This window comes from Prionailurus viverrinus, chromosome B1 (genome assembly GCF_022837055.1).
Source record: "Prionailurus viverrinus isolate Anna chromosome B1, UM_Priviv_1.0, whole genome shotgun sequence".
Taxonomy (NCBI): Eukaryota; Metazoa; Chordata; class Mammalia; order Carnivora; family Felidae; genus Prionailurus; species Prionailurus viverrinus.
The window spans coordinates 53832391-53853144 of record NC_062564.1 but is presented as its reverse complement, the minus strand read 5'-3'; the positions used below and the strand labels follow the sequence as shown (position 1 = coordinate 53853144).

The 20754-nt window shown below is 37.7% G+C and overlaps 1 protein-coding gene across 2 annotated transcripts in view; it reads right to left on the bottom strand.

Annotated features, from left to right (window-relative positions):
* Window positions 1-20754, bottom strand: part of GLRA3 (glycine receptor alpha 3) — a 200176-nt gene that overhangs the window by 122271 nt on the left and 57151 nt on the right. For both annotated transcript variants that reach the window (XM_047856566.1, XM_047856567.1), the window contains exon 3: window positions 3469-3536. In XM_047856566.1, the coding sequence (XP_047712522.1) occupies window positions 3469-3536 (68 nt within the window). The remainder of the gene's footprint in view (window positions 1-3468; window positions 3537-20754) is intronic.

The following is a 20754-nucleotide window of genomic DNA, read 5'->3' as shown; positions in this document are numbered from 1 at the left end:
TAGTTGAATTAGGCTATTTGTATTGTAAAACCAAAAGTAAACTATATCAGTATAAGGAATGTAAATATTTTAAAAATACATAAATGCTTCCATAAAAATAAATTAATTTAAACAACGTCACAGCAAATAAAATAATGGGACCAAGTTTACTTGCAGAGCTATGATGTAGAAAATATGAATAAAATACATCAACTTAATTAAGTGGTAAGAAAATATTTTATGAATCTTAAGATATTAAATATAGTAAATTTTAATTTTATTCATTCTTATGTATATGGACACCATGTTTCAGCTCTTCCATCTGATGCCATTAAAAATTTTACAAATATTGAATCTGATTACATGAATAGAAATAGTATCACCTGTTTAAAAGTTTAGAAGACTAAAAAGAGAGATATCAAAGAGGACACAGCAAATTTTATAATAATTAATCTCTGAGGTGTTTGCTTAATGCTTATTGATGCTACTTGTGACCCAGAAGAGGAAAGGGATAGATGCTAAAAATGATTTCAAAAAATACATTACGATGGGGCGCCTGGGTGGCTCAGTTGGTTGAGCATCCAACTTCGGCTCAGGTCATGATCTCATGGTTTGTGGGCTTGGAGCCTGCTTCAGATTCCGTGTCTCCTTCTCTCGCTACCCCTCTCCTGCTCATGCTTTGTCTCTCTGTTTCTCTCTCAAAAATAAACATTAAATTATTTTTAAAAAATACATCATGATGGAATATGTGGGAATTGAAAGGATTTCTATGTTACAGAAGGGAAATAAAACTGAGTAAGAGTCACTGTGGGAGTGTATGTATAATATTCTGCAAGTTTTTATGTAATATTATTTTATAAAGGAAGTCTAAAATTATTAAAGATGAGAAATTTAGCTGGTGTCGTCACCCTGCAGATTGTGTGCTATAACCATTTATGGCAGGCTGATGAATTATGCTATAAAAAGCAAAGACCTTCAGGAACCTGACAATCTTTCAGGTTTAATAAGAAGGAAATCTGGCCATGTCTTCTTTTTTCCAAGTCTCTTCCTTCATCCCACAAAGACAAGTAAGGCTGTAAGTCTTTCCAACTATTGCTGCTGAAAGTATTTTGTGGAAGCAATCTTGCAGAAGAGAAAGTATAAACATATTTTTAGGCTTTCGAGATTGTACAGTATGTATAGCAGCGATTAAAAAGAAAGGTTGCCAGGGCTAGAAATACAATTTGGAAAGTCTAAGCAGAAAAAAGCCAGTAGAGATTCCTTCATCTTTAAATATGATTTGGACTAAGAATGTACTGTAGAGGAAAAAAAATTTTCCCCCAAAATGTGTCTCTTCGGCACATGGATTATTTTAGGTTGATTATTTTTAAGAAACAGAAGACTCAACGGAGAGCCTGGGTGATTCAGTCAGTTAAGCACCCAGCTCTTGGTCTCAGCTCAGGTCATGGTCTTACACTTCGTGGGATCGACCCCTGCATCAGGCTCTGTGCTGACAGTATGGTGCCTGCTTGGGATTATCTCTCTTCCTCACTCTGCCCCTCTTCCCCACCCCAAAGTAAATTAAAAAAAAAAAAGTTTAAAAAAACCCCAGAGGACTCAAGAAGTTTTTCTTTTTGCCAACTGCCTAAAAGGATTTAGACAGAGGACCTGTTCCAGGAAGGGAGCTAGCACCATAGATAACTATAGTTATAATATGAACTAGGTCTGGTAGACAGGTAGGAGCCCTAGCAAGGCCTATTGGATTAAAGTCCTCTCAATGTCCCATTGTTTCTGAGTGGCCCAGCAGACACTTGTTTACCAAACATTTACTCTTTTTCACCTTCCTGTGAATTGCTGTCCTTCCCTTTGAAGTCCCAGACTCCTACCACCTTCTCCTTAGTTTAGGATGACATATATACCTCATTTTGCCTGACTATCTTTGAAATCCCTTATGTTCATGCGAATTCTTCATATGTATGTTATTATATTTAATTTTCTCCTGTTAATTGTCTCATGTTGACTTAATTCCTAAACCAGTCAAAAGATTCTTGAAGGGTAGAGGAAAATTTTTCTCCCCAGTAGTACAAACGCAGGATATAAATCAGGACAAAATATTCAATGAAAACCCAGAATATGTCAAAGCTTAAAACAGGATCATAGTCATTTTAGAGTCAGAATTGCACCAGAACCACACTGTGCTTATGCAAGAAAATTATACTCATTTTCTCTGTGTTTACACACACATACCTTCATGTGAATTTATATACGGTAGTGAAGATAATTCTATATAATGCCCAAATAAGTGAGTTAAGTTCTTCTTCACTGATGCTTTTATTGTAATTATATTATATTGAGTTTGGTAAAACCACAGAGATGCCACTAAATGACTAAATATTGCATACATGAGGGGAAAAAAAGATGCCTAAGTCTCTTCCTGTTGAGATAGATCCTCTATGCGCGCGCACACACACACACACACACACACACACACACCTGTATATCCACCCGTAATAATTCGCATATTAGATTATTTATTCTTAGAAAATTTGCTATCAAGTCATTCTGAGATACGTAAAATGAACATAGTTCTCTACTTACTTAATAATGGTTTTGGAACCTAATAAATTTTTAAGTATTTTACATCCTATTTTAGCTAACATCAACTTTGAAAATTAATGCAAATTATACTTGCTAAATTTAGGAATGGATTATAATTCTAGGTAATTTAAGAACCACCATACATAGTTTAAATTAGAAAAAAATTGTCTGCTAGACAATTTTACAGATATGAGTGGCTCATAAGTCTGTCTCTGCATTTTAGTTTTGCTAAAATGCACAACAAAAGCTTCAGGGTAAGGTAGAGATACAACAGGGTAAGGTAGAGATACAACATGATTGTTAGAGAAAGTTATAAAATTCAAATCAGAATAAATTTGGTCTGTAATGATAATTGTTTTGGCTTTAATAACTTCATTATATAAAATGTTCTCAACTACATAGTTCTCAACAGAAGTCTCTGTTCAAAGGTTTCAATAAATTAAGGCAGATACCACAATTCACAAAACATTTATAATGTTTGAGCAAATACTATATTCATTTGGAAAAGTCACCAAATAAAGACTCAAAATAATATTATAAACACATTTTAAGTACACAGAATAATTGAACATGAAATTATTTACTTCTATGTTTATGTCTGGTTTGTAAAGAGTATTGAAAAGAAATGGTTTATATGGTAAAATTTTAGTTTTAATTTGAGATTTAATATTTAATTACCAAAATGGGAAAAAACATTCTTGTTTTTATTTACGTTTTCTTTACTATACCATCTCTAAATGAAACGTTATTGCCTGCAGTTGATTACAGTTTAGTTATACCATTAATTTTATTTTTTTAAATATCATTACATTAATTTTGGCTTTAAATTACGTAACACTAGCATAAAATGTGCCATTAATGTAATTACAAAATACTCCAGTGTGAAACTTGTTACAAAGTAAACATGCCTACCATTGTCGTCTCAGCGATAGAGCCAAAGCTGTTTATGAATATGTTGCATGTGACATTAACAGGAGGGCCTGAAAGAGATTAAAACATAAAGACTATTTAGATACTCATCTAAAATATTTTTAAATAATTCCATGCTTTTCATTATCAGTTTTTTCTAAAAAAAGGAACATACATATTTTATATCTGTGTACACACAGATGCATAAAATTGAAGGCAATCACTCTGTGAAATAATCTGAATTGAAAATCGCAAATTCATAGTCTCCTTTGAACACTGAGGTTGGCCATTATATAAGTCTTCAATTTCATCTGGTCTCAGTTTCCTTGATCTTGATATCTCTAATGGCTTTGTAAATGTCTGATTTGGTAAGTCCAACATTGGAGCTCCTTTAGGCTGTTCCTATTGATTTTTTCCTCCCATGTATGGGCCCTATTTTTCTGTTTCTTTTCATGATACATATTTTTGTTGTTGTTGTTAAAAATTGGATACATTAAATAATGCAATGTGGCAACCCTGGAAACCAGACCTCCCTCTTGCAAAGCCCAGTTGTTGTTACTGGTGTTTATTATTGCTGTTTGTTGTTTAGTGACTTTCCTGGACTAATAGTCTGTATTTCCCCATAGTGTGCAGCCACTGAGGATTCTGTATCACACAGCGTTAGGCAGCTGCAGTGTTAAAACAGTTTCTTATGATCATTTTCTTTTCTTTCTTCTTTCTTTCTTTCTTTCTTTCTGTCTTTCTTTTTCTTTCTTTCTTTTTCTTTCTTTCTTTTGAGAACGCATGTGCAAGAGAGCATGCAGGGGAGGGAACAAAGAGGGAACAAGGGCAAGGGCAGGGGAGGGGCAGAGAGAGAATTCAGCTCTAAGGACCCTGAGATCAGGACCCTAAATCACTACCTCAGCCAAAATCAAGAGTCATCAGCTTAAAGGACTGAGCCACCCAGGTGCCCCTTTTGTGATCATTTTTGTGATCATTTTTAATAAATGCCCTGGGATAGGATTTTCCCACTGAGGGAGTTCCCAGTCAAAGCCAAATAATGATAAGCCATCTGAGTGGTACTTTTCTAGGGAGCAGGCCAGATAAAAATAACATAGCTCTAGGGATGGACTTTGATACCTGCTAGGCTCTGGATTGTAAGCTTCTGTGGTTGAGAGGCTGCTGGTTTTCAAGGCTACCAGGAGCTCAGGAGGGGAGCCATATTTACATGCCCTGTTTTTAGAGAAACCTATTAGTTTTACTTGAATACACATTCCTCAGTGTGTTGCAAGCTTTTCAGAGCTCCCGAAGGTTAACTTTGACAATTTTTTCAGTATTTTTATTGCTTGTTTTTTTTGGAGGAGTGAATTTACAGAAAACATCATTCTGCCATTCCAGAAGTCCCCTGTAAGTGCGTTTAGCATTCATCACAAAAACCAATAATTTTTGTTTTTCTGAGATCCATTTATTCATTAATTTACTAAATATTTACAAATTGTGTACACCAAATTGCAGAAAACACAACGAGATTATCATCTAGCAGGGCAGAAGGAATAAGATCTCATAAATTGTTTAGTACTTCATGTACTAAACATGTGTTGTGCTGATTCATAGATACCACTTAATCCATATAACACTGCAAATGGGTAATATTACACCACTTATCAAGAAAAGAATTAAAGTTCAGAGAGGATACATAAGGTGCTAATGAATAGCATAGTTAGAATTGGAACCACTATTCTGACTCTAGGAGTCATTTTTTCCCATCATATTAAGTTGTACCATGACCTTCACATAACATTACGTCCCAAGGATTCCATTATTTAGCTACAGACTTTATTATTAGGCTGATAGATACATAAATCAGCAACACTGAAATATTATGTGGTAAGGGTTAAAATAACTCGGAGTTAAATTCTACCTACTAGTCAGATAATGCCACACACAAAAACTAATATATAAGCCTTAGCTAAGATGCCTGCCCTTTGCCCTATACCTCTACGTCCCCTTCGCTAGAGATAATCACTCCAACTTATATAATAGATTCTTTGGGGATTTACCTAATTTTCTCTAAATAATGAACTTATTTTGCTACTTTTAGATGCTCCCATTTTAAGCATATATTCTGATACCCACAGCAGAGGAGGATTTATTTAGCTTTCTTTCAAGCCATTATCACCACCTCCACTAACATAAACCTCTTCTTTTATCCTCCTAGTACACAGATATGGTTACACTGCCATTGTTGTTAGATTAGTATTCACTTTTTACATTATGACAAGGTAAATATTATTTCCAACCAAGCCATGAAATAAATTATGATTACTTTTCTTTCCCGGTAAGCACTTTCTTGAGGTTGATAAACTCTTTATGTATTTCACATAGTTTCTTCCATATGTATCATTAACCTACCCAGAAGTTCCGAAATGTCTGAATTATGTTTCAATGTCAGACTCATCAGATATTGTATTAGCTTTATCTTCCTTTGGATATATTCCAAAATTAGATTTTTTTTTTTTTTTGCTCTGGAGCATAGCAGCCATCTTATGACCTCCAAAATCATTATACTGGGGTTTACTTCCATCTCTCTTCTGTCAGATTGCCTTTCATGGTCCCTGACTTTCCTTTTTACTTGGCTTATTTCTTAATTTTAGTAGAATAAATCCTTTAGGAATTTTTTGAGAAATGATGCATAAGGATGTGAAGCTTTTGAGAATTCACTTGTTCACAATTCTTTTAATGTCCTTTTAATTTATTTATTTACTATTTTTTAATGTTTATTTATCTTTGAGAGAGACAGAGACAGAGCATGAGTGGGGGAGGAGCAGAGAGAGAGAGGGAGACACAGAATCTGAAGCAGGCTTCAGGTTCTGAGCTGTCAGCACAGAGCCCAACTCAGGGCTTGAACCCACACACCATAAGATCATGACCTGAGCTGAAGTTGGAAGTTCAACTGACTGACCCACCCAGGCACCCCTAAATGTCCTTTTAACATCTAAATTTGGTAGAAAACTTTAGGTTCAAATTTTTTTTCTGAATTTCACAGACATTTCTCTTTTATTTTTATTTTCTTGCATTGCTGTTAAAAATTCCAAAGCCATGGGGCGTCTGGATGGCTCAGTCGGTTGAGCGGCCGACTTCGGCTCAGGTCATGATCTCGCGGTCTATGAGTTCGAGCCCCCACGTCGGGCTCTGTACTGACAGCTCAGAGCCTGGAGCCTGTTTCAGATTCTGTGTCTCCCTCTCTCTGTGACCCTCCCCCCATTCATGCTCTGTCTCTCTCGGTCTCAAAAATAAATAAACGTGGAGAGGGAAGATGGCGGCGTAGGAGGACGCTGGGCTCACCGCACGTCCTGCTGATCACTTAGATTCCACCTACACCTGCCTAAATAACCCAGAAAACCGCCAGAGGATAAGCAGAACGGAGTCACCAGAGCCAAGCGCAGACGAGAGGCCCACGGAAGAGGGTAGGAAGGGCGGCCAGGCGGTGCGCGCTCCACGGACTGGTGGGAGGGAGCCGGGGCGGAGGGGCGGCTCGCCGGCCAAGCAGAGCCCCCGAGTCTGGCTTGCAAAGGCGGAGGGGCCTGACGGACTGTGTTCCGATAGAAAGCGCGACTTAGTGTCTGGGAGGTCATAAGTTAACAGCTCTGCTCGGAAAGCGGGAAGGCTGGAGGACAAAGGGAGGGAGAGCTGCTGAGCCCCCTGAAGACAGAGCTCAGTTTGGCGGGGAACAAAGGCGCTTGCCAGCGCCATCTCCCCCGCCCATCCCCCAGCCAAAATCCCAAAGAGAACCAGTTCCTGCCAGGGAACTTGCTCGCTCCGAGCAAACACCCAACTCTGCGCTTCTGCGGAGCCAAACCTCCGGCAGCGGATCTGACTCCCTCCCGCTGCCACAGGGACCATCCTGAAGTGGATCACCTAAGGAGAAGTGAGCTAAGCCTGCCCCTCCTGCCCCTGTGCACCTTGCCTACCCACCCCAGCTAATATGCCAGATCCCCAGCACCACAAGCCTGGCAGTGTGCAAGTAGCCCAGACGGGCTACGCCACCCCACAGTGAATCCCGCCCCTAGGAGAGGGGAAGAGAAGGCACACACCAGTCTGACTGTGGCCCCAGCGGTGGGCTGGGGGCAGACATCAGGTCTCACTGTGGCCCCGCCCACCAACTCCAGTTATACACCACAGCACAGGGGAAGTGCCCTGCAGGTCCTCACCACGCCAGGGACTATCCAAAATGACCAAGCGGAAGAACTACCCTCAGAAGAATCTCCATGAAATAACAACAGCTAATGAGCTGATCAAAAAGGATTTAAATAATATAACAGAAAGTGAATTTAGAATAATAGTCATAAAATTAATCGCTGGGCTTGAAAACAGTATACAGGACAGCAGAGAATCTCTTGCTACAGAGATCAAGGGACTAAGGAACAGTCACGAGGAGCTGAAAAACGCTTTAAACGAAATGCATAACAAAATGGAAACCACCACGGCTCGGATTGAAGAGGCAGAGGAGAGAATAGGTGAACTAGAAGATAAAGTTATGGAAAAAGAGGAAGCTGAGAAAAAGAGAGATAAAAAAATCCAGGAGTATGAGGGGAAAATTAGAGAACTAAGTGATACACTAAAAAGAAATAATATACGCATAATTGGTATCCCAGAGGAGGAAGAGAGAGGGAAAGGTGCTGAAGGGGTACTTGAAGAAATAATAGCTGAGAACTTCCCTGAACTGGGGAAGGAAAAAGGCATTGAAATCCAAGAGGCACAGAGAACTCCCTTCAGACGTAACTTGAATCGATCTTCTGCACGACATATCATAGTGAAACTGGCAAAATACAAGGATAAAGAGAAAATTCTGAAAGCAGCAAGGGGTAAACATGCCCTCATATATAAAGGGAGACCTATAAGACTCGTGACTGATCTCTCTTTTGAAACTTGGCAGGCCAGAAAGAATTGGCAAGAGATTTTCAGTGTGCTAGACAGAAAAAATATGCAGCCGAGAATCCTTTATCCAGCAAGTCTGTCATTTAGAATAGAAGGAGAGATAAAGGTCTTCCCAAACAAACAAAAACTGAAGGAATTTGTCACCACTAAACCAGCCCTACAAGAGATCCTAAGGGGGACCCTGTGAGACAAAGTACCAGAGACATCACTACAAGCATAAAACATACAGACATCACAATGACTCTAAACCCATATCTTTCTATAATAACACTGAATGTAAATGGATTAAATGCACCAACCAAAAGACATAGGGTATCAGAATGGATAAAAAAACAAGACCCATCTATTTGCTGTCTACAAGAGACTCATTTTAGACCTGAGGACACCTTTAGATTGAGAGTGAGGGGATGGAGAACTATTTATCATGCTACTGGAAGCCAAAAGAAAGCTGGAGTAGCCATACTTATATCAGACAAACTAGACTTTAAATTAAAGGCTGTAACAAGAGATGAAGAAGGACATTATATAATAGTTACAGGGTCTATCCATCAGGAAGAGCTAACAATTATAAATGTCTATGCGCCGAATACCAGAGCCCCCAAATATATAAAACAATTACTCATAAACATAAGCAACCTTATTGATAAGAATGTGGTAATTGCAGGGGACTTTAACACCCCACTTACAGAAATGGATAGATCATCTAGACACACGGTCAATAAAGAAACAAGGGCCCTGAATGAGACATTGGATCAGATGGACTTGACAGATATATTTAGAACTCTGCATCCCAAAGCAACAGAATATACTTTCTTCTCAAGTGCACATGGAACATTCTCCAAGATAGATCATATACTGGGTCACAAAACAGCCCTTCATAAGTTTACAAGAATTGAAATTATACCATGCATACTTTCAGAACACAATGCTATGAAGCTTGAAATCAACCACAGAAAAAAGTCTGGAAAACCTCCAAAAGCATGGAGGTTAAAGAACACCCTACTAACGAATGAGTGGGTCAACCAGGCAATTAGAGAAGAAATTAAAAAATATATGGAAACAAACGAAAATGAAAATACAACAATCCAAACGCTTTGGGATGCAGCAAAGGCAGTCCTGAGAGGAAAATACATTGCCATCCAGGTCTATCTCAAGAAACAAGAAAAATCCCAAATACAAAATCTAACAGCACACCTAAAGGAACTAGAAGCAGAACAGCAAAGGCAGCCTAAGCCCAGCAGAAGAAGAGAAATAATAAAGATCAGAGCAGAAATAAACAATATAGAAACTAAAAAAACTGTAGAGCAGATCAACGAAACCAAGAGTTGGTTTTTTGAAAAAATAAACAAAATTGACAAACCTCTAGCCAGGCTTCTCAAAAAGAAAAGGGAGATGACCCAAATAGATAAAATCATGAATGAAAATGGAATTATTACAACCAATCCCTCAGAGATACAAACAATTATCAGGGAATACTATGAAAAATTATATGCCAACAAATTGGACAACCTGGAAGAAATGGACAAATTCCTGAACACCCACACGCTTCCAAAACTCAATCAGGAGGAAATAGAAAGCTTGAACAGACCCATAACCAGCGAAGAAATTGAATCGGTTATCAAAAATCTCCCAACAAATAAGAGTCCAGGACCAGATGGCTTCCCAGGGGAGTTCTACCAGATATTTAAAGCAGAGATAATACCTATCCTTCTCAAGCTATTCCAAGAAATAGAAAGGGAAGGAAAACTTCCAGACTCATTCTATGAAGCCAGTATTACTTTGATTCCTAAACCAGACAGAGACCCAGTCAAAAAAGAGAACTACAGGCCAATATCCCTGATGAATATGGATGCAAAAATTCTCAATAAGATACTAGCAAGTCGAATTCAATAGCATATAAAAAGAATTATTCACCATGATCAAGTGGGATTCATTCCTGGGATGCAGGGCTGGTTCAACATTCACAAATCAATCAACGTGATACATCACATTAACAAAAAAAAAAGAGAAGAACCATATGATCCTGTCAATCGATGCAGAAAAGGCCTTTGACAAAATCCAGCACCCTTTCTTAATAAAAACCCTTGAGAAAGTCGGGATAGAAGGAACATACTTAAAGATCATAAAAGCCATTTATGAAAAGCCCACAGCTACATCATCCTCAATGGGGAAAAACTGAGAGCTTTTTCCCTGAGATCAGGAACACGACAGGGATGCCCACTCTCACCGCTGTTGTTTAACATAGTGTTGGAAGTTCTAGCATCAGCAATCAGACAACAAAAGGAAATCAAAGGCATCAAAATTGGCAAAGATGAAGTCAAGCTTTCGCTTTTTGCAGATGACATGATATTATACATGGAAAATCCGATAGACTCCACCAAAAGTCTGCTAGAACTGATACAGGAATTCAGCAAAGTTGCAGGATATAAAATCAATGTACAGAAATCAGTTGCATTCTTATACACTAACAATGAAGCAACAGAAAGACAAATAAAGAAACTGATCCCATTCACAATTGCACCAAGAAGCATAAAATACCTAGGAATAAATCTAACCAAAGATGTAAAGGATCTGTCTGCTGAAAACTATAGAAAGCTTATGAAGGTAATTGAAGAAGATTTAAAGAAATGGAAAGACATTCCCTGCTCATGGATTGGAAGAATAAATATTGTCAAAATGTCATTACTACCCAAAGCTATCTACACATTTAATGCAATCCCAATCAAAATTGCACCAGCATTCTTCTCGAAACTAGAACAAGCAATCCTAAAATTCATATGGAACCACAAAAGGCCCCGAATAGCCAAAGGAATTTTGAAGAAGAAGACCAAAGCAGGAGGCATCACAATCCCAGACTTTAGCCTCTAGTACAAAGCTGTCATCATCAAGACAGCATGGTATTGGCACAAAAACAGACACATAGACCAATGGAATAGAATAGAAACCCCAGAACTAGACCCACAAACGTATGGCCAACTCATCTTTGACAAAGCAGGAAAGAACATCCAATGGACAAAAGACAGTCTCTTTAACAAATGGTGCTGGGAGAACTGGACAGCAACATGCAGAAGATTGAAACTAGACCACTTTCTCACACCATTCACAAAAATAAACTCAAAATGGATAAAGGACCTGAATGTGAGACAGGAAACCATCAAAACCTTAGAGGAGAAAGCAGGAAAAGACCTCTCTGACCTCAGCCGTAGCAATCTCTTACTCGACACATCCCCAAAGGCAAGGGAATTAAAAGCAAAAGTGAATTACTGGGACCTTATGAAGATAAAAAGCTTCTGCACAGCAAAGGAAACAACCAACAAAACTAAAAGGCAACCAACGGAATGGGAAAAGATATTCGCAAATGACATATCGGACAAAGGGCTAGTATCCGAAATCTATAAAGAGCTCACCAAACTCCACACCCGAAAAACAAATAACCCAGTGAAGAAATGGGCAGAAAACATGAATAGACACTTCTCTAAAGAAGACATCCGGATGGCCAACAGGCACATGAAAAGATGTTCAGCGTCGCTCCTTATCAGGGAAATACAAATCAAAACCACACTCAGGTATCACCTCACGCCAGTCAGAGTGGCCAAAATGAACAAATCAGGAGACTATAGATGCTGGAGAGGACGTGCAGAAACGGGAACCCTCTTGCACTGTTGGTGGGAATGCAAATTGGTGCAGCCGCTCTGGAAATCAGTGTGGAGGTTCCTCAGAAAATTAAAAATAGACCTACCCTATGACCCAGCAATAGCACTGTTAGGAATTTATCCAAGGGATACAGGAGTACTGATGCACAGGGCCACTTGTACCCCAATGTTCATAGCAGCACTCTCAACAATAGCCAAATTATGGAAAGAGCCTAAATGTCCATCAACTGATGAATGGATAAAGAAATTGTGGTTTATATACACAATGGAATATTACGTGGCAATGAGAAAAAATGAAATATGGCCTTTTGTAGCAACGTGGATGGAACTGGAGAGTGTGATGCTAAGTGAAATAAGCCATACAGAGAAAGACAGATACCATATGGTTTCACTCTTATGTGGATCCTGAGAAACTTAACAGGAACCCATGGGGGAGGGGAAGGAAAAAAAAAAAGAGGTTAGAGTGGGAGAGAGCCAAAGCATAAGAGACTCTTAAGAACTGAGAACAAACTGAGGGTTGATGGGGGGTGGGAGGGAGGGGAGGGTGGGTGATGGGTATTGAGGAGGGCACCTTTTGGGATGAGCACTGGGTGTTGTATGGAAACCAATTTGACAATAAATTTCATATATAAAATAAAGAAAAAGAAATGAATAGAAAAAAATAAATAAATAAATAAACAAATAAACATTAAAAAAAATTAAAAAAAAATTTCCAAAGCCATTCTGATTCTTGATCCTTTGTAAAGATAAAAAGGAGTCTCTTTGTACCAATATTAAAAATAATTAATAATAATAATAATAAAAATAAAACAAAACAATGTCTCATTCGTCAGAATAGTTTAAAATCATTTGTGGTTTCAGTTCACATTTTCTTGATTTCTGGTGCACAATTCTCATCTTTGTTTTTCTACTCAATTTCTGATAGCCATATGTCCTGCTGGAAGAAAGTAGAGGAAAAAAACCCCACAAAATTATTCAAAACTGACGTCTACAATCCATAAGCCAATGGATCCTATGCACATTGGAATCATATGAGGATCTTTAAAAAAGATGGGTACCTGAATTTTACCTGGATGCTATGGCATGCAACCAGAGCATTGATATTTTTAAAAGCTCCCCAGATGATTCAGATGTGCAGTGATGCTGGGAACCACTCAGGAATTCCAGACTAGAAAACATCTGTGCCCATTATATCACAGTGTTAAAAATGAACCGAGATTTTTCCAGAGGTGAAGAAATAGAGAGATGGGTGTCATGACTTAGATCAAGGCCTTGAAAATTCAAGGCCACTGATATTGATAAGAGAGTTGCCTATTTTAAGTTTGGTCACCAATGCTACTAAAACAAGTAAATGTTGTGCAGTTAGAAACAGACCAAAGCCTATTGAGCATCAAGATGTGTAGAACATAAAATTAACCAGGTAGAGAGGGTAAACTGTTTTCAATATGAAGGATGGATGTTTAAGAACAAGAAAACTTTGGGGCCTTGAGTGGCTTAGTTGGTTGAGCGAGCAATTCTTGATTTTAGCTCAAGTCATGAACTCAGAGTCGTAAGATTGAGCCCCGGAGTCTGCTTAAGATATTCTTTCCCCCCACCCTCTCTCTCTCTGCTCCTCTCTCCTGTTTGTACACTCTGTCTATAAAATTAAAACCAAAAATTAAAAACAAGCAGAAAACCCTATGAAAATCCTGAATCCTGGAGGTGCTATAATTATTTGACTATTAGTGAGAAGTTCTTTTTAATATTTCTTTGTCATTTTTAATATTTACAAATTTGTAAGATGGTAAGGGTGTCTTATATGTCACTACGTGAGAGAGGAGAAAACACGAATCTTTTACTTCATGAATATTTTATCCCATCTCAAGAGAAGCGTGAAGTCACAATTAACTGATAGATTTTTTTTTTTTTTGACTTATGCAAGTCTAAGGTATTGAACTCTAAACTATGTACACAGAGTATCTGGAATATTGAAAAAAACAATATTTCATATTTTCTAGATTATTCTGTGTTTTCTAAAGAATACTGAAACTCTATTATTTTCTTTTGCTGTTAACAGTACTATGAATCTGGGGAATATCGTTTAGCCTGGAATAAATTCTCTTGGGCTCTGTTGACTCACAGCCTTTGGAAGATGGAAAACACAGGCATTGGTATTGGGTTAATTCATCTTTCAATAAAATGCTGATGGAAGTACATCCATGTTGGGGGAACAGCTGTCACTGTAAGGCTGCCTGCTCCATCTGACTGTGAACTCTTTGGCTGAAATTGGAATAAATAAAACATCGAGCGGTGGGGGGCGGGGCAGTGGTGGTGATTTTTCTTATTTTAATCTAGCAAGAGGCAGGGTCTTTGTTTTTTTGACTTTTATTTACTTTCTCTTTGGGCATTGAATAAAAAGCGAGGCATCCTTTATTATATTTTTTAATTTCATCCTATAAATTTAACTATTATCCATATAATTTTAGATAGTAGCGGTGAAAAATAGAACAAAGGTGAACATTCAGCATGGGCTTCTGCGGCCTGAAGTTAGTGATATCCGTTCAGTTGCATTTCTGTGTCGCTTAGGCTTTATGGCAGGCCCTAATGATTCCAGGAAGGTTCTGAAAGCCTCAGTATTAAGTAGTGTGCTAGGCGGATTCCTCTGACGTTTTTGTTTTCTCCCTAAAATGTGGCACTCGCATCCCGAGTTTACCAGAGGCTCGCATAGTAACGTCAATGAGTGAAATAAGGAAAATAACATGGTTCCACAGAAGAGCAGTGGTCAAAGGAGGAGTGACTAATTGAGGCTTTCACTTATAATTTAAGAGCATGATGTTCAATATTATATGAAACAGACTTCAGCCCTGGCCTCCTCAACATGATTCCAATCACACTCAGAAAGCTCCTTCTCAAGGTAGAAAGTCAGCCTGGTTTCAAAGTCTAAATTCCATGTGGTAGTAAAGTAAATCCCAGTGGTCTGAGGTCTACGCATTAGCGTTTATTCCCCTGGTTGTAAGGTGTGTTCTTTGTCTGATGATTAGAACATACATGAGTGCTATGTGGTTCCCATTTGACTACTTATGTGTGTATTCTCTTCTTCAGCCGGAAGAAAGGTGAATGAATTTAAGCACTAAACCTTAATTCCAAATTTCAAAAATAGAGCAGACACTCGAAATATTTGTGTGTATGTGTGTATTTATATGCATATACATATATATATTTTATTTTATTTTATTTTATTTTATTTTATTTTAAAGTTTATTTATTTTGAGAGAAAGAGAGAGAAAGAAAGAGAGAGAGAGCATGGGAGAGGCAGGGAGAGAGAAAGAGAGAGAGAATCCCAACAGGCCCTGACCCGTCAGTGCAGAGCCTGACGCAGGGCTCTATTCCACGAACCATGAGATCATGACCTGAGCTGAAACCAAGAGTCAGATGCTTAACTCACTGAGCCACTCAGGAGCCCCAATAAAATTTTATTTTTTTAAAAAATGAAAAGGGGTGCCTGAGTGGCTCAGTTGGTTAAGTGTCCGACTTCAGCTCAGGTCATGATCTCACGGTTCGTGGGTTCGAGCCCCACATCGGGCTCTGTGCTGACGGCTCGGAGCCTGGAGCCTACCTTGGATTCTGTGTCTCCCTCTCTCTCTGTTCGTCCCCTGCTCTCACTCTTGTCTCTTACTCTCTCAAAAATAAATAAAGATTAAAAAATGTTTTTAAAAATTAAAAAAAAATAAAAAATGAAAAAAATTGTACTAAAAGTATAAACAAATTTGAAAATAAAAGTCATTGTTTTTAAGCGTAGTCTTGGGCTACATCATAAAATCTCTTTGATGTGATCTGAAGGTATTTGGAATTTACTTTATGAAGATGAGGTAGCCATTACAGATTCCTCATCATGGTTGTGTAGTGAACCAACACAACACAGGGAGTAGCTGAATGGATGGCAAAAGCTTTGAGACAGAGAAAACAGGAATGTACTGTTATAGTCCAGATGGGAGACAGAATGGCCCTGACCCAGGCAGTGACAGTGTAGATAGACTACAAAGAATGAAATGGATGCAGTACCATAATGTTTATGAAGCACTGTATTCTGTACTTTAAGCTTCTTCTGGTCTATGGCAGATCAGAGCAGCAGATTAATCTTTCTACCTTAGCTATTGATAAGTATATTCAAAAACTTTGTAGAGAATGAAGCTCAGAGAAGATTGTAAATATTCTATTGCCATTACAGAGAGCACCTGTTTAGCAGTCCTTGGCCAATCTGCTACTTTTCTGTGCCAGTGCAAAAGCTGTTAAATCCATCTAATACACTGCTATGTTTAGCAACAGAGCAAATAATTGCGATAGCATCCATATGGCAAATTGTGCCTTTAAATTGTTCATTACATTAGCCATCGTTGGCCCAAAAAGCAAACGACAGTAGTTACAGATGTTTTCAGCAGCATGTTTTTGTTTAGATGTCCCTTAAAGAAATAGAATATGCCTTTCAAATTCAGAGACGGATAAAGGCAAAATGGCAAAGTACATTGCAAACCCTTGGCAATTATGTTATTGCTATTCATACCAGGGAAAAAATTGTTCACCAGGTAAATCTCAAGCCAACAAACAAAGAAAAAACAAAAAGCAGCCCAAGTGTTCATGAAAATGATTCCAAGAAATGTTTAATGTAATGTTGCATTAAAACCTCACCCTTTTTAAAGACCCAGAATGCAATTGAAAGACTAAATCTCAAAAAAAATGTATTTACATCTATATGCATGTACATATGTAGGTACATGTCACACATATGTATGTAGTCAGGTCACAAGGAAAGATATTCTTTTATTTTTTACTTGATAGAAATAAATATGATGACTTCAAATCCAGATTTTAAATCATTTGTTAGATACTTGAAAAAAGTTTGAAAATAATAGCATAAAAATAGGATCCAGTTTCTTCTTTCGGTTCCCTTTCCTCCATTTTCTTCCTGAAAATGCAGTCTTAAAGCCATTCTGTTAGGCAACACAAGATAGGCGTCCATGTTGGGATGGCCATGGGAAGGGTGGGTAAACAGATAGGATGAGAAGGACATCTGGGAGACGGGATTCGCAGCACACCAGGGTGTGGGAGCCAGAGTGAGGAGGATGTTCCTATAGTGGGGTAGCTGCGCTGGTGTGGAGCCAGATTTCTTACTGTCAGAAGAGGAAGTTAAAATGTGGAAACTCAGAAAGTAGAATAAACCAATGCATCAGAGATATCAATGTAAATCATGGCTTTTAATAGGGAAGTAAAAATGGAAATGTAAATTAATAAATACATGAATATACACGTGTGTATGTATATGCCTCTGTATATGTATATACGTATATGTATATGTATATGTATATGTATATGTATATGTATACGTATACGTATACGTATACGTATATGTATGTATAGGTATACGTATCTGTATATGTATAGATAGATAGATAGATAGATGATAGATACATAGATACATAGATAGATACGGGAATACACCAACTTAATCAGTTAGTCAAAATGAACATTAACAGTGATGGCAAAAATTAACATGGTCCACCATCTGATAAAATGCACTCAGAACAAAGTAACACTTCTGTGATATTTTTATTAAGATGCATTACCTAAACTGAAGCATGAAGAAAATTACTAATGCAAACTGAGGTACATTCTGCTAAATAAAGAGATAATAATATATTTTTTAAATGTCGTGATCATGAGAGTCATAAAAAAGAATGAAGTCCTGGTTCAAACCGAATAAAACAAGGAGAAATGACAACTAAATACAAGACATGATTCTAAACTGGATCTTTTTGCTATGAAGCCAATACTCAGGTAGTTGACAGAATTTGAATGGGGTCCACGAATTAGACAATAACTATATATTCATGTTAATTTTCTTGTTTCAACGGTTAGATTGTGGTTGTCTAAGAGAATGAATGTTCTTATTTGTATGATATTCTCAAGTATTGGGGCATCAGTTCAACAACATACTTTCAAGTGGTTCAGGAAAAAAAAAGTTTTGTGCAATATTTGTAAATCTTCTGCTAATTTAGGATTGTTTTAAAATTTAAGGAAAGAGAAATTACTACAGAAAAATACATTAAAAACTAAAAACCAAAGATAACATAAGATATAGAGCACACCAATGTAAATTTGTGAGCATTTCAGGTGAACATGTATAGTTTTAGGAAGATTTATTATTAAAGACACTTTTCTTGCCAAAATGACCTTGTATTATGTAACAATGCAAGTAGAAACTATACCTTTTTCAAAAAATAATTGTGAATTTTATTCAAGAACAATAACTCCTGGATGAATAGAAATAGTTAAAATGGGTAAAGAAGATGCTAATACTTTTCCTGAAAAAAAAAAAAAAACGGAAGAAAATGAGTTTTAGGTACAGATGCCATTCTGGGGACAGAATGTGTTAGAGCAGAATAGACTATTTGCAAACTAGTTTTGTGATGTGGGAGAAAGGGATTAATATAGGGAAATATTACAGATGAAAAAACAGAAACCACAAAGACATTGTCAAGACAAACAATGTTATTTCTAGATAAAGAAAGTAATCATTGGAAATAGAACAAAACAAAACAAAAAAAACCAACAAATATGCAATAAATGTTTAGGAGGAATATGTAATTGAGTGATTGCTAAGAGAATACTTTCTGCCTGGATCCAAATTACACTTAAGAGTTATCAAAGACCAACTGGGGTCTAAACCATAGGGTCAAAAGAAATAACTAAAATCTAGAAAAAGCTGGTAAAATGGTCAACTGAAATAATATTTTATTGTCTTTGGATATACATTCATTTGCTATTCAATTGCTTTTTCATCTGTTAAACTGGCTTCTAGCTTCAAATGACTCCTGGATGCTTCTATTTCAAGACGGAAAATTGAACCCAGTTTTCTTTTGCTCTGAAGACATAAAATGATGTTATCACACCAAGAATGAGAGGGAGGCCATAATCAGTTTAATGACATAAAATACAGAAGGGAGAAGAAAATGGTTGATGGATGAAACAGAGCAAAGTCTAAAAGAAATGCAGGTTAGGACGGCATGGAGAAGGGAGAGCTACCCAGGGAGACATAAAGCTTAGGGTCATCCTCTGAACGAAAAGAGGAGGGGAGTTAAAAGGGGTCTGGTGGGACAGGCCATGGGTACCTATCTCAAAAATTCTCTGCTTCCCATCCAGGGGCACCTGGGTAGCTCAGTCGGTTAAGCGTCCGACTCTTGCTTTCATTTCAGCTCAGGTAATGATTTTATGGTTCCTAAGATCAAGCCCTGCGTCTGGCTCTGCGCTGACAATGTGGAATCTGCTTGGGATTCTGTCTCCCTCTCTCTCTGCCTCTTGCCTCAAAAATAAGTAAATAAACTAAAAAAAACAAAAACAAAAACAAAAACACAACTTCCCTGCTTCCTGTCCTGCGGAGCAGGAATGGCCTGGGGTTCTCGAAGAAATTCTTGAAGGCATGGAAAAACTTTTTCTTTTTTTTTTTTACAAACATAGTTTATTAAGGTGATTGGAAATAATACTGTTCTGTGAATCAATGCTGACTTTTTGCAATTCCTTTATTTTCCAGCTTTATTGAGATATGATTGACATAAAACATTGCTCATGGTGCACACTGTGTTGACTTGATACACTTAAATACTGCAATATAATTACCACTGTAGCATTTAGCTTCCAGATCCATCACCTCACATAATTACTATTTCTTTTTTTGTGTTGAGAACATTGATGATCTGCCCACTTGGCAACTTTTAAGTGTATAATACAGTATTAAGTGTAACCACAATGCTGTGCATTAGATCCCCAGAATTTATTCAACTTCTAGCTCTTAGCAAAAAGTTAAAAAAAAAAAAAAAGATGACTGGAGAAAGCTGAGTTCCTGACAGTACTTTAAAACTAAAGATGTCTGTGTTTGGGCACCCGGAGGACCCCAGACCAAAGCTTACTCGACACTCAACACTCATCTAAAGCACAATTCTGTTCAGGGCAGGAATGCCTCTGCCAGATTTCCCTTTCTAGTGAGAGAAATAGCAGAAAACCACCTCCTTACGACACACACACACATACACACACACCAGGCAAAACCTGTATCAGCACTCAAATCAACTCGATCTTTCCTGAACTACAGAGCATTTCGATCACATATAAGTAGCAGCTTGAATAGAGTGAACAAGATGAATAAACATAATTTTCCTGCAGGAAGAAAAGAGAAATCATTGGGGAGAAAAGAAAAACGGAAGAGGTGAATACAAATTGAGGCACTAAATCAGAAGTCTAGTTAGGGCAAAGGAATCTTCTACTGCCTTCTTTGTAAGAGGCCTGGACACCAATCGGACAGATGAGAACAGGTACTTACCTAAGTAACCAATTTTACCCTGGGAGTGTTTGCTTTAAAGAAGAATGAATAGCTTTGAATGAAGACCGTTGAGGCAAGGAAGTGCTGCTTTCCATCACTAGTATTTTCAGACAATTGAATTTTTACCAAGTTCAGGTACCTGTTTTTTACTGTGGTCATAAACAAAACAAACAGCTAAACATATGAAATAGCACCTGCCTAGCAACCTGTAACACAACTTCCATGACTTCACATTTGAGGAGAATGGTCTAGGATAAAGACGACTGTGAAGACACCAAAATACAGTCACAGAATTAAAATCTTCCTACACATTCCAAATGACACCATGTAAAGGGCGCCGAGGTGACTCAGTTGGTTAAGCATCCAACT